This window comes from Oncorhynchus gorbuscha, unplaced genomic scaffold (genome assembly GCF_021184085.1).
Source record: "Oncorhynchus gorbuscha isolate QuinsamMale2020 ecotype Even-year unplaced genomic scaffold, OgorEven_v1.0 Un_scaffold_1270, whole genome shotgun sequence".
Classification (NCBI taxonomy): Eukaryota; Metazoa; Chordata; class Actinopteri; order Salmoniformes; family Salmonidae; genus Oncorhynchus; species Oncorhynchus gorbuscha.
In genome coordinates this window covers 61,217-75,532 of record NW_025746095.1, presented here as the reverse complement: position 1 = coordinate 75,532, position 14,316 = coordinate 61,217, and the positions used below count along the sequence as shown (strand labels likewise).

Below are 14,316 nucleotides of genomic sequence, written 5' to 3'. Positions count from 1 at the left end.
TAGGGAACCTTGATCGTCAGGGCCTGGGGTCCTACCCTCCCCTCTCTGGAACAGCGCACCTGTCTAAATCCCATGGATTATATGGGTCATGGTGCTGGGGTTAAGGTTAGGGTGAAGATGGAAAGGCCAATGTAGCAGTCCACCCTCCCTCTTCCAAAGGGGACCTGCTCATACCCAGCAAGCTAGAATGTAATCTCAACCAACCTTCCCCCTCTACTCCAAATAACCCCTCCCTAGTTACTGCCTAACCATGGCTGAAGTGACTCTTGTCCCAGACCACACATGGGGAGGCAGAGAGACAATGACCCCACCAGAAGCCTCTTAATATACCTTTACAGCTCCTCCAGAGGTTCGTTGGCCCAAACTTCACCTCAGTGAAAAAGGGGGAGAGGAGAAAGCAACAACCCCAAAAAACACTAAATGGAAGAAACTAAAACATGACATTACATTTAAGTCATTTAGCAGACGCTCTTATCCAGAGCGACTTACTAAAACAACTGAAATAGTGTAAGAAGCCAAAAATAGCAACAGGAACAGTTGAGATGACAACGGTTTGTTTTCTCGCTGGGCAGGAAGGGTGAAGTGGAGATCCTCCGAAAGGTGTGACGTCATAGTTACTGTTGCCGTGGCAACGGCAGGGGGTTTGGGGAAAGGAAGGCGGTTGTTCCAACCCCCCCCCCACTCCTCTTCACCCCCCCATGGTGTGGACGTGTGTCTCCCACATCGCTCTCCAAAGTGCAACAACAACAATGTAAAAATAACATGTTTTAAATAAGCAAAGGCAGAGAGGGAAAAAAAAGCCTGAGTCAGTTCGACAGCGTCCATATTCGTCCATGTCTATTCATCTCAGTTAGTTTGTTATTCCGCGTTAACCGTCCCAGCTGCATATCGTCACACCGTCCGTCAGAGACATCCCATCCCTGCTTCCTGGCCAGTGTTTTTCTTTTTAGTCGTCCATTTTTCATTTCCTCCATTTTATTGATCTCCTTTGTATGTTTTTCCTCGGCCCCAGCTTAAAGTCCAGGTGGCAGAGTGGTAGCCGCAGTCAGCCGGGCAGGCACACCTTGCCTGCGAACAGCAGTCCCACTATGGTGAAGAAGATGGACAGGACAAAGAGGACGTAGGAGGAGCCCACCACCGTGTTGTTGGGCAGCTTGTATGGCTGACCACCCACCTCGTTGATGTAGAAGCCGATGGGGAAGATGAGCGCCGCCATACAGAACAGGATCACTGAGGGGGAGAGAGAGAGATAATGTTAGACATGTTGGAATGACTATTTCCTGTGGTGTTTGCTACACTGGAGACAGCTCCGCTTTCAATTAGGATTAAACCTGGGATGGACTGGATGCTTGTCAACCAAATCTCCCTCTGGTATAATAAAGATTGACTTGATTTGTTAATTGATGAATTTAATGACTGAATCATCACTCGTCCTCAGTAGGCCTACATACTACCTACCGCACAAGGTCACACACACTACAGAACCAAAACACTCGTCCAAGGCCCCAGACACCATCACGCCTCAACCCTTTTACATAAATAGACCTTAGTTGTGAAGGAGACACACTCCAGTCTCACCACCGTGAATGTACCAAGAACACGAACACACAACCAGACCATGCAGGCTTTTACAAGAGCTCCAAAACCAACAGGCAGACGGGACGCTCTTCGGCATAGGATAATGGGGCCTTTCAGTGGGCTTCCAAGCAGATCAATGATCAGAGGGAGAGAGAGAGAGAGAGATGGAGGAATGGATGGAGAGGGAGGAATGGAGAGGAGAGAGAGAAAGTGTGTGTGTGTGTGTGTGTGGACATGTTTAACTATACTACTGGGGACCAGAAGTCCCCACAAGAATAGTAATCCCAAGAAAAACTGAACAACTGCGGAGAGTCGCCACAAGGTAAAATTCTAATTTAGGGGGTTTAGGGTTTAGAATTAGTGTTAGGGAAAATAGGACTTTGAATGGGACTGAATTGTGTGTCCTCACAAGGTTAGTTACACAAGACTGTGTGTGTGAGAGAGAGAGTAGCATAGAGAGAGAGTAGGAGAGAGTAGGAGAGAGAGTAGAAGAGAGAGAGAGAGTAGAAGAGAGAGAGTAGGAGAGAGAAAAGTGAGTTGGCGTTGTAACAAACTGAGGCAATTTTATAATCCACTCAGCTAGAGGGAGCCGAGACCAGGGAGCAACTCTCTCTCTTCAGACAGTCAGGGCAGCGGGTAGAGAGGGACTCAGGACCAGATCAAGAGACACAAACACCAACTGAACACCCACACACGTACGCACAACATAGATTCTGTGGGCTTTGAGTGAATCTGTCCATCTGAAGCAGTGTTAATAATCTGAAACGGCAAAGCCAAGGACTTACACATACTCTTTAAAAGATTACTTTAAAAGCTAATTCGATATACTGTAACTTAATCACTTAGGCTAACGCTAATTCAGTGGACATGCGGTGTTCTGCAGTGAAATAACTTTTGCTCTCCTCTATGGTAGAGTATCCATGTTCTCTCCCTATCAGCAGCAATAGAAGGGCCACCCCATCACAAACACTGTCACATCATGACAGGGCCGTTTGAGACATACCAGGAGCTATAGGAGAGAGACTGCAGACATGTTCCCCAGGCATTCTACTCTGTGTCGAAAAAAGCAACAAATATCATTAGATAAAATAAAAAAAAGTAAAAATAAATAAATATATACAGTACCAGTCAAAGGTTTGGACACCTACTCATTCAAGGGTTTTTCTTTATTTTATTTTTTACTATTTTCTACATTGTAGAATAATAGTGAAGACATCAAATCTGTGAAATAACACATATGAAATCATGTAGTAACCAAAAAAAGTGTTAATGAAATCAAAATATTTAAGATTGCCACGTTGTATACATGATTGGAGACAGGCGCAGGAATACGTAATAGGGGGTTTTAATACTCCACCCAAAAATACAATGCCATGAAAAGGCACGGGGAAGAAGTCCAAATCAAAACACGTATACAAAAACACAGGGATGTAACCCAAACAAAAGAGTGAGGTTAAACCTCTAATAAATACACAGGACGAGAACCGTAATAACAAGTGCACAATACACGCAGCACGAAAGTCGAAACAACAAAGGACAGGTACTCACATGACCGACGGACATGGGAACAGTAACTGACCAAGACAATGGTGAACAGAGGGCACACATATACAATTACTAATCAGGGGGAATGGGAACCAGGTGTCCATAATGAGACAGTTTCTCTTCGATTATAATCACAGCCGTATATATCCCCCCCCCAAGCAGACACATCGATGGCTCTGAACGAACTTTATTTAACTCTTTGCAAACTGGAAAACATTTATCCGGAGGCTGCATTCATTGTAGCTGGGGATTTTAACAAAGCCAATCTGAAAACAAGACTCCCTAAATTTTATCAGCATATCGATTGCGCAACCAGGGGTGGTAAAACCTTGGATCATTGTTACTCTAACTTCCGCGACGCATATAAGGCCCTGCCCCGCCCCTCTTTCGGAAAAGCTGACCACGACTCCATTTTGCTGATCCCTGCCTACAGACAGAAATTAAAACAAGAGGCTCCCACGCTGAGGTCTGTCCAACGCTGGTCAGACCAAGCTGACTCCACACTCCAAGACTGCTTCCATCACGTGGACTGGGACATGTTTCGTATTGCGTCAGATGGGAATATTGACGAATACGCTGATTCGGTGTGCGAGTTCATTAGAACGTGCGTCGAAGATGTCGTTCCCATAGCAACGATAAAAACATTCCCTAACCAGAAACCGTGGATTGATGGCAGCATTCGCGTGAAACTGAAAGCGCGAACCACTGCTTTTAATCAGGGCAAGGTGTCTGGCAACATGACTGAATACAAACAGTGCAGCTATTCCCTCCGTAAGGCTATCAAACAAGCTAAGCGTCAGTACAGAGACAAAGTGGAATCTCAATTCAATGGCTCAGACACAAGAGGCATGTGGCAGGGTCTACAGTCAATCACGGACTACAAGATGAAATCCAGCCCAGTCACGGACCAGGATGTCTTGCTCCCAGGCAGACTAAATAACTTTTTTGCCCGCTTTGAGGACAATACAGTGCCACTGACACGGCCTGCAACGGAAACATGCAGTCTCTCCTTCACTGCAGCCGAGGTGAGTAAGACATTTAAACGTGTTAACCCTCGCAAGGCTGCAGGCCCAGACGGCATCCCCAGCCGCGCCCTCCGAGCATGCGCAGACCAGCTGGCCGGTGTGTTTACGGACATATTCAATCAATCCCTATACCAGTCTGCTGTTCCCACATGCTTCAAGAGGGCCACCATTGTTCCTGTTCCCAAGAAAGCTAAGGTAACTGAGCTAAACGACTACCGCCCCGTAGCACTCACTTCCGTCATCATGAAGTGCTTTGAGAGACTAGTCAAGGACCATATCACCTCCACCCTACCTGACACCCTAGACCCACTCCAATTTGCTTACCGCCCAAATAGGTCCACAGACGATGCAATCTCAACCACACTGCACACTGCCCTAACCCACCTGGACAAGAGGAATACCTACGTGAGAATGCTGTTCATCGACTACAGCTCGGCATTCAACACCATAGTACCCTCCAAGCTCGTCATCAAGCTCGAGACCCTGGGTCTCGACCCCGCCCTGTGCAACTGGGTACTGGACTTCCTGACGGGCCGCCCCAGGTGGTGAGGGTAGGCAACAACATCTCCTCCCCGCTGATCCTCAACACGGGGCCCCACAAGGGTGCGTTCTGAGCCCTCTCCTGTACTCCCTGTTCACCCACGACTGCGTGGCCACGCACGCCTCAACTCAATCATCAAGTTTGCGGACGACACAACAGTGGTAGGCTTGATTACCAACAACGACGAGACGGCCTACAGGGAGGAGGTGAGGGCCCTTGGAGTGTGGTGTCAGGAAAATAACCTCACACTCAACGTCAACAAAACTAAGGAGATGATTGTGGACTTCAGGAAACAGCAGAGGGAACACCCCCTATCCACATCGATGGAACAGTAGTGGAGAGGGTAGCTAGTTTTAAGTTCCTCGGCATACACATCACAGACAAACTGAATTGGTCCACTCACACTGACAGCGTCGTGAAGAAGGCGCAGCAGCGCCTATTCAACCTCAGGAGGCTGAAAAATTTGGCTTGTCACCAAAAGCACTCACAAACTTCTACAGATGCACAATCGAGAGCATCCTGGCGGGCTGTATCACCGCCTGGTACGGCAACTGCTCCGCCCTCAACCGTAATGCTCTCCAGAGGGTAGTGAGGACTGCACAACGCATCACCGGGGCAAACTACCTGCCCTCCAGGACACCTACACCACCCGTTGTTACAGGAAGGCCATAAAGATCATCAAGGACATCAACCACCCGAACCACTGCCTGTTCACCCCGCTATCATCCAGAAGGCGAGGTCAGTACAGGTGCATCAAAGCTGGGACCGAGAGACTGAAAAACAGCTTCTATCTCAAGGCCATCAGACTGTTAAATAGCCACCACTAACATTGAGTGGCTGCTGCCAACACACTGTCATTGACACTGACCCAACTCCAGCCATTTTAATAATGGGAATTGATGGAAATGATGTAAATATATCACTAGCCACTTTAAACAATGCTACCTTATATAATGTTACTTACCCTACATTATTCATCTCATATGCATATGTATATACTGTACTCTACAACATCGACTGCATCCTTATGTAACACATGTATCACTAGCCACTTTAACTATGCCACTTTGTTTACTTTGTCTACACACTCATCTCATATGTATATACTGTACTCGATACCATCTACTGTATGCTGTTCTGTACCATCACTCATTCATATATCCTTATGTACATGTTCCTTATCCCCTTACACTGTGTATAAGACAGTTTAGTGACGCCTAGAGGACAGTGACATAGACTTCCGGAACTGGTGCACGGAATGAGCAGCAGTACCGGGGGGATCCGTTACAAAGATTTTAGATTCTTCGAAGTTGCCACCCTTTGCCTTGATGACAGCTTTGCAACTTTTGCATCCTCTCAACCAGCTTCACCTGGAATGCTTTTCCAACAGTCTTGAAGGAGTTCCCAAATATGTTGGCTGCTTTTCCTTCACTTTGCGGTCAAACTCGTCCCGAACAATCTCAATTGGATTGAGGTCGGGTGATTGTGGAGGCCAGGTCTTCTGATGCAGCACTCCATCAGTTTCCTTCTTGGTCAAATAGCCCTTACACACCCTGGAGGTGTGTTGGGTCATTGTACTGTTAAAAACAAATGATAGTCCCACTAAGCGCAAACCAGATGGGATGGCATATTGTTGTAGAATGCTGTGGTAGCCATGCTGCTTAAGTGTACCTCGAATTATAAATAAATCACTGACAGTGTCACCAGCAAAGCACCCCCACACCATCACACCTCCTCCATGCTTCACGGTGGGAGCCACACAAAGACACAGCGATTGGAACCAAAAATCTCAAATGTGGACTCATCAGACCAAAGGACAGATTTCCACCGGTCTAATGTCCATTGCTCGTGTGTTTCTTGGCCCAAACAAGTTTCTTCTTCTTATTGGTGTCCATTAGTAGTGGTTTCTTTGCAGCAATTCGACAATGAAGACCTGATTCACTCAGTCTCCTCTGAACATGGATGTTGAGATGTGTCTGTTACTTGAACTCTGTGAAGCATTTATTTGGGCTGCAATCTGAGGGGCAGTTAAATCTAACGAACGTATCCTCTGAAACAGAGGTAACTCCTTTCCTGTGGCCGTCCTCATCAGTTTCATCATAGCGCTTGATGGTTTTTGCGACTGCACTTGAAGAAACTTTCAAAGTTCTTTAAATTTCCCGGATTGACTGACCTTCATGTTTCTCTTTGGTTATTTGAGCTGTTCTTGCCATAATATGGACCTGGTCTTTTACCAAATAGGGCTCTCTGTGTACCATGCCTACCTCGTCACAATTGGCTCAAATGCATTAAGAAAGAAAGAAATTCCACAAATGAATTTTTTACAAGGCACACCTGTTAATTGAAATGCATTCCAGGTGACTACTTCATGAAGCTCGTTGAGAAAATGCCAAGAGTGTGCAAGGCTGTCATCAAGGCAAAGGATGGCTACTTTGAAAAATCTCAAAAATATATATATTTACATTTGTTTAACACTTTTTTTTCCATATTATTCTATAATGTAGAAAATAGTACAAATTCAGAAAAATTCTTGAATGAGTAGGTGTGTCCAAACCTTTGCCACATTTTTCTCCCCAATTTCGTGATTACGATCTTGTCTCATCGCTGAAACTCCCCAACGGGCTCGGGAGAGTCACGCGTCCTTCTAAACATGACCCGCCAACTGCGCTCCTTAACACCCACTCGCTTAACCAATGTGCCGCACCAATGTTTCGGAGGAAACACCGTTCGACTGACGAAGTCAGCCTGCAGGCGCCCAGCCCGCCACAAGAAGTCGCTAGAGCGCGATGAGCCAAGTAAAGCCCCCCTGGCCCTATGGGACTCCCGGTCACAGCCGGTAGTGACACAGCCTGGGATTCGAACCAAAGGCTGTAGTGACACCGCAAAACACTACGATGCAGTGCATTCGACCACTGCACCACTCGGGAGGCCATAAATATATATTTCTGAAGAGACAAGCACTTGGCGTCCATTTCAAGACACCAATTAGTGTGTTGGACTTCCTGCTGAGAGAAGTGACAGTGTAATAAGTCACTGCTCTGGCACCCCACAAAGTGGAGTGACACACCAGTCCTGATGGGGCACAATACAGTGTGTGTTCAGTGTGTATGTGTAAGCAGTGACTGGGCACAGGGACAAGGTCAGGAGTAAAATCATTATGGTAGTTATTGGTCTTAATCCAAGTGATTAGCCTCTTGGTAGGACCAGTTAATTTAAAAAGTCATTCTTAATTAGCATCATGAAACTCCTCATGTTTGGTTTTATTTTGGGGCTTTCAGAATATTTATTTGAAGATATTGCAGCCTCCCCAGCTACCAAATGTTAGTTCCCAGGACGATCTACCAAAACACTCTAATGTCAGTGGGGGACAAAATCTAACAATTGTAAAAAATTCTGGAAAAAGAAAACACTAATATATCTTGATTAGATAAGTATTCAACCACCTTAATCAATACATATTATAATCACCTTTAGCAGCGATTACAGCTGTGAGTCTTTCTGGGTAAGTATCTAAGAGATTATCACATGGATTGAGCAACATTTGCCCAAAATTCGTCAAGCTCTGTAAAATTGGTTGTTGATCATTGCTAGACAACCATTTTCAGGTCTTGCCATAGATTTTCAAGCAGATAAGTCAAAACTGTAACTCGGCCACTCAGGAACATTCACTGTCTTCTTGGTAAGTAACTCCAGTGGAGATTTGGCCTTGTGTTTTAGGTTATTGTCCTGCTGAATGTTGAATTAATCTCCCAGTGTCTGGTGGAAAGCAAACTGAACCAGGTTTTCTTCTAGGATTTTGCCTGTGCTTAGCTCTCTTTAGTTATTTTTTTTATCCTGAAAAACTCCCCAGTCCTTACAAGCACACCCATAACATGATGCAGCCATGACTATGCTTGAAAATATGGGGAGTAATACTCAGTGAAGTGTTGTTTTGGATTTGCCCGAAACAGAACACTTTGTATTTAGGACAAAAAGTGAATTGCTTTGCCACATTTTTTGCAGTTTTACTTTATTACTTTATTACCGTCACTCTGTAAATTAGGTTAGTATTGTGGAGTAACTACAATGTTGTTGATCCATCCTCAGAGTGTGATAGGAGAAAACAAACTGTTTAAAAATCACCATTGCCCTCATGGTGAAATCCCTGTGTGGTTTCCCTCCTCTCCGGCAACATAGTTAGGAAGTACGCCTGTATCTTAGTAGTGGCTGGGTGTGTTGATACACCATCCAAAGTGTATTTAATAACTTCACCATACTCAAAGGGATATTCAATGTCAGCTTTTTTTTTTTTTTTTTACCAATCTACCAATAGATGCCCTTCTTTGCGAGGCCTTGGAAAATCACACTGGTTGAATCTGTGTTATAAATGCACTGCTTGTCCAGAGGTACAGAGATGAGGGAGTCATTCAAAAACCATGTTAAACACTATTATTGCACACAGAGTGAGTCCATGCAACTTATTATGTGACTTGTTAAGCAAATGTTTACTACTGAACTTGCCATAACAAAAGGGGTTGAATACTTACTGACTCAAGACATTTCAGATGTCTTTAAAAAAAAAAATCATGATTTAAAAAAAGAAGAGAACTCTACTTTGACATTATGAGGTACAAAAAAAAAGGGACAAAAAAAATCTCCATTTAATCCATTTTAAAGTCAGGCAGTAATACAACAAAATCGGTGAAATGTCAAAGGGTGTGAATACTTTCTGAAGGCCCTGTATGTCAAATAACCAAAGGAGAACGTTTAGGGAAGTGTTAGCTGGGTCTTGTCTAGAGGTGCAACTGTTAGGGAAGTGTTAGCTGGGTCTTGTCTAGAGGTGAAACTGTTAGGGAAGTGTTAGCTGGGTCTTGTCTAGAGGTGCAACTGTTAGGGAAGTGTTAGCTGGGTCTTGTCTAGAGGTGAAACTGTTAGGGAAGTGTTAGCTGGGTCTTGTCTAGAGGTGCAACTGTTAGGGAAGTGTTAGCTGGGTCTTGTCTAGAGGTGCAACTGTTAGGGAAGTGTTAGCTGGGTCTTGTCTAGAGGTGAAACTGTTAGGGAAGTGTTAGCTGGGTCTTGTCTAGAAGTGAAACTGTTAGGGAAGTGTTAGCTGGGTCTTGTCTAGAAGTGAAACTGTTAGGGAAGTGTTAGCTGGGTCTTGTCTAGAGGTGCAACTGTTAGGGAAGTGTTAGCTGGGTCTTGTCTAGAAGTGAAACTGTTAGGGAAGTGTTAGCTGGGTCTTGTCTAGAGGTGCAACTGTTAGGGAAGTGTTAGCTGGGTCTTGTCTAGAGGTGCAACTGTTAGGGAAGTGTTCGCTGGGTCTTGTCTAGAGGTGCAACTGTTAGGGAAGTGTTAGCTGGGTCTTGTCTAGAGGTGCAACTGTTAGGGAAGTGTTAGCTGGGTCTTGTCTAGAGGTGCAACTGTTAGGGAAGTGTTAGCTGGGTCTTGTCTAGAGGTGCAACTGTTAGGGAAGTGTTAGCTGGGTCTTGTCTAGAGGTGCAACTGTTAGGGAAGTGTTAGCTGGGTCTTGTCTAGAGGTGCAACTGTTAGGGAAGCGTTAGCTGGGTCTTGTCTAGAAGTGAAACTGTTAGGGAAGTGTTAGCTGGGTCTTGTCTAGAAGTGCAACTGTTAGGGAAGTGTTAGCTGGGTCTTGTCTAGAGGTGCAACTGTTAGGGAAGTGTTAGCTGGGTCTTGTCTAGAAGTGAAACTGTTAGGGAAGTGTTAGCTGGGTCTTGTCTAGAGGTGCAACTGTTAGGGAAGTGTTAGCTGGGTCTTGTCTAGAGGTGCAACTGTTAGGGAAGTGTTAGCTGGGTCTTGTCTAGAGGTGCAACTGTTAGGGAAGTGTTAGCTGGGTCTTGTCTAGAGGTGCAACTGTTAGGGAAGCGTTAGCTGGGTCTTGTCTAGAGGTGCAACTGTTAGGGAAGTGTTAGCTGGGTCTTGTCTAGAGGTGCAACTGTTAGGGAAGTGTTAGCTGGGTCTTGTCTAGAGGTGCAACTGTTAGGGAAGTGTTAGCTGGGTCTTGTCTAGAGGTGCAACTGTTAGGGAAGCGTTAGCTGGGTCTTGTCTAGAAGTGAAACTGTTAGGGAAGTGTTAGCTGGGTCTTGTCTAGAGGTGCAACTGTTAGGGAAGTGTTAGCTGGGTCTTGTCTAGAGGTGCAACTGTTAGGGAAGTGTTAGCTGGGTCTTGTCTAGAGGTGCAACTGTTAGGGAAGTGTTAGCTGGGTCTTGTCTAGAGGTGCAACTGTTAGGGAAGTGTTAGCTGGGTCTTGTCTAGAGGTGCAACTGTTAGGGAAGTGTTAGCTGGGTCTTGTCTAGAGGTGCAACTGTTAGGGAAGTGTTAGCTGGGTCTTGTCTAGAGGTGCAACTGTTAGGGAAGCGTTAGCTGGGTCTTGTCTAGAGGTGCAACTGTTAGGGAAGTGTTAGCTGGGTCTTGTCTAGAGGTGCAACTGTTAGGGAAGTGTTAGCTGGGTCTTGTCTAGAGGTGCAACTGTTAGGGAAGTGTTAGCTGGGTCTTGTCTAGAGGTGAAACTGTTAGGGAAGTGTTAGCTGGGTCTTGTCTAGAGGTGAAACTGTTAGGGAAGCGTTATCTGGGTCTTGTCTAGAAGTGAAACTGTTAGGGAAGTGTTAGCTGGGTCTTGTCTAGAGGTGCAACTGTTAGGGAAGTGTTAGCTGGGTCTTGTCTAGAGGTGCAACTGTTAGGGAAGTGTTAGCTGGGTCTTGTCTAGAGGTGCAACTGTTAGGGAAGTGTTAGCTGGGTCTTGTCTAGAGGTGCAACTGTTAGGGAAGTGTTAGCTGGGTCTTGTCTAGAGGTGCAACTGTTAGGGAAGTGTTAGCTGGGTCTTGTCTAGAGGTGCAACTGTTAGGGAAGCGTTAGCTGGGTCTTGTCTAGAGGTGCAACTGTTAGGGAAGTGTTAGCTGGGTCTTGTCTAGAGGTGCAACTGTTAGGGAAGTGTTAGCTGGGTCTTGTCTAGAGGTGCAACTGTTAGGGAAGTGTTAGCTGGGTCTTGTCTAGAGGTGCAACTGTTAGGGAAGTGTTAGCTGGGTCTTGTCTAGAGGTGCAACTGTTAGGGAAGTGTTAGCTGGGTCTTGTCTAGAGGTGCAACTGTTAGGGAAGCGTTAGCTGGGTCTTGTCTAGAAGTGAAACTGTTAGGGAAGTGTTAGCTGGGTCTTGTCTAGAGGTGCAACTGTTAGGGAAGTGTTAGCTGGGTCTTGTCTAGAGGTGCAACTGTTAGGGAAGTGTTAGCTGGGTCTTGTCTAGAGGTGCAACTGTTAGGGAAGTGTTAGCTGGGTCTTGTCTAGAGGTGCAACTGTTAGGGAAGTGTTAGCTGGGTCTTGTCTAGAGGTGCAACTGTTAGGGAAGCGTTAGCTGGGTCTTGTCTAGAAGTGAAACTGTTAGGGAAGCGTTAGCTGGGTCTTGTCTAGAAGTGAAACTGTTAGGGAAGCGTTAGCTGGGTCTTGTCTAGAAGTGAAACTGTTAGGGAAGCGTTAGCTGGGTCTTGTTTAGAAGTGCAACTGTCAATCGAAAGTCAAACAAGATCATTCTCTGATTCCTGTGAATTACCACTGAACAGACAAACTGGAAACGGACTAAATCAAATCATGTTGCTTTGCCAAACACACAATCAAAGGCTTACAGATGAAACTGTCTTCCATTCACACTGAGTGCACTAACTAAAGCTTCAATCATAGGGCTGATTTTCCAAACGCACGTAGATGGAAATCAAAAGAGGCCTGGGGCAATAACTCCTCATATGCTTCCACAACACTACAGCTACACATCATGTCCTCCAGCCCAAACCCACACAGGCTATTTTCCCCCTCAGAAAGGGACTGATTTAGCCTAGCTAAAATGGCTCAGATGATGCAGCTGGCTCTCTATGGCTCTCTCTACACTAGCAGGAAGGCTGGCTGGCTGAATGTGCCCTGTCTGTGCTGCCAGCTAGCGAGGAGAGTGTTGTCTGGCTAACCCCCCCCGGACTGGGCAGACACGGCTAATATTTACGTCTGTCCTCACTGCCGCGGCCATGTGTTTACCCACCGCAAGCCAGAACCTCAGTGTTTTTCAAACTACCTTAGCTGATATGTTACTGATCCTTAGCCTGACAGAATACTGTACCTCACTGTACCTGGGGTGTAGTGTACAGCGAAGTCAGACAGTGGGGTTTGCGAGGACATAGTAGTGTCTGGCGTGTAGTGTACAGGGGACAGAAGGGGGCCTGGCTAGGGCCTAGTGTAAAGACTGTAGTGTACAGGGGACAGAAGGGGGCCTGGCTAGGGCCTAGTGTAAAGACTGTAGTGTACAGGGGACAGAAGGGGGCCTGGCTAGGACCTATTGTAAAGACTGTAGTGTACAGGGGACAGAAGGGGGCCTGGCTAGGGCCTAGTGTAAAGACTGTAGTGTACAGGGGACAGAAGGGGGCCTGGCTAGGGCCTAGTGTACAGACTGTAGTGCACAGGGGACAGAAGGAGGCCTGGCTAGGGCCTAGTGTACAGACTGTAGTGCACAGGGGACAGAAGTGGGCCTGGCTAGGGCGTAGTGTACAGACTGTAGTGCACAGGGGACAGAAGGGGGTCTGGCTAGAGCCTAGTGTAAAGACTGTAGTGTACAGGGGACAGAAGGAGGCCTGTGCTGGCTGTACAAAAGGGTCCTTTCAGGTGGCAGTGGCCCTGGGCCAGCTACGCCTACTGGTAGCTTCCTTTCCCCAGCCAGCAATCATCACCTGTTAGCCCCCTATTAGCTACCCCCCTCTCCCTGCACCTTTCATTCTGTAACAGAGCACCAATCACAGATGCCCCTTATCCCAACCCCCAGCCCCCTCACTCTCTCACATACTCAATCTCTCCCTCACTTTAACTCTACCTCTCTTTTAATCCCCTTTTAGTCTACCACTTCTCCTCACTCTACCTCTCCCTCCCCTCTCCCTCTTTCCTCAAAGGAGAAAGCCCAGCCTGCCCATTACACAGCAGCAGCAACCCTGTGAGGTGCAGTGCTCAGCACTGTCAGGGAAATACTCAAGGCCCTCTTACTTTCTACCCCCTTTAGAACCCCTCTCTCCTCCTCCACCCTTTCCTTCTCCCATAGCTGGCTCTCAGGTTACAAGTGATGCTTTTATACCTCTCCAGTCTCTCAATCCCACTCTCATTTTCTCTTCATCTCCCTCTCTCTCTTCCTGGTCCAGCGTAGCTCACTGTCATTCTGTAGTCTCCTCTTCACGCATCTCAATCTCTACCCCCTACCTACAAACATTCTCCCGTTCCTTCTCTCTCAATCTCTACCCCCTACCTACAAACATTCTCCCGTTCCTTCTCTCTCAATCTCTACCCCCTACCTACAAACATTCTCCCGTTCCTTCTCTCTCAATCTCTACCCCCTACCTACAAACATTCTCCCGTTCCTTCTCTCTCAATCTCCATCCCCTACCTACAAACATTCTCCCGTTCCTTCTCTCTCAATCTCTACCCCCTACCTACAAACATTCTCCCGTTCCTTCTCTCTCAATCTTTTTCTTTCTGGCGGCAGGGAGCCTAGCGGTTAAGAGCGTTGGGACAGTAACCGAAAGGTTGATGGTTCGAATCCTCGAGCCGGCAAGGTGGAAAAATCTGCCGTTCTGCCCTTGAGCGAGGCAGTTAACCCCCGCAACACCACCTG

At 46.5% G+C, this 14,316-nt stretch overlaps 1 protein-coding gene across 1 annotated transcript in view; it reads right to left on the bottom strand.

The window, feature by feature from the left end:
- Positions 1 to 232: 232 nt before the first annotated feature.
- mosmoa (modulator of smoothened a) overlaps positions 233 to 14,316 on the bottom strand; it is a 36,653-nt gene continuing 22,569 nt past the window's right edge. Inside the window, exon 3 of the mRNA XM_046337080.1 lies at positions 233 to 1,230. Coding sequence (XP_046193036.1) covers positions 1,046 to 1,230 — 185 coding nt within the window. The 3' untranslated portion in view covers positions 233 to 1,045. The remainder of the gene's footprint in view (positions 1,231 to 14,316) is intronic.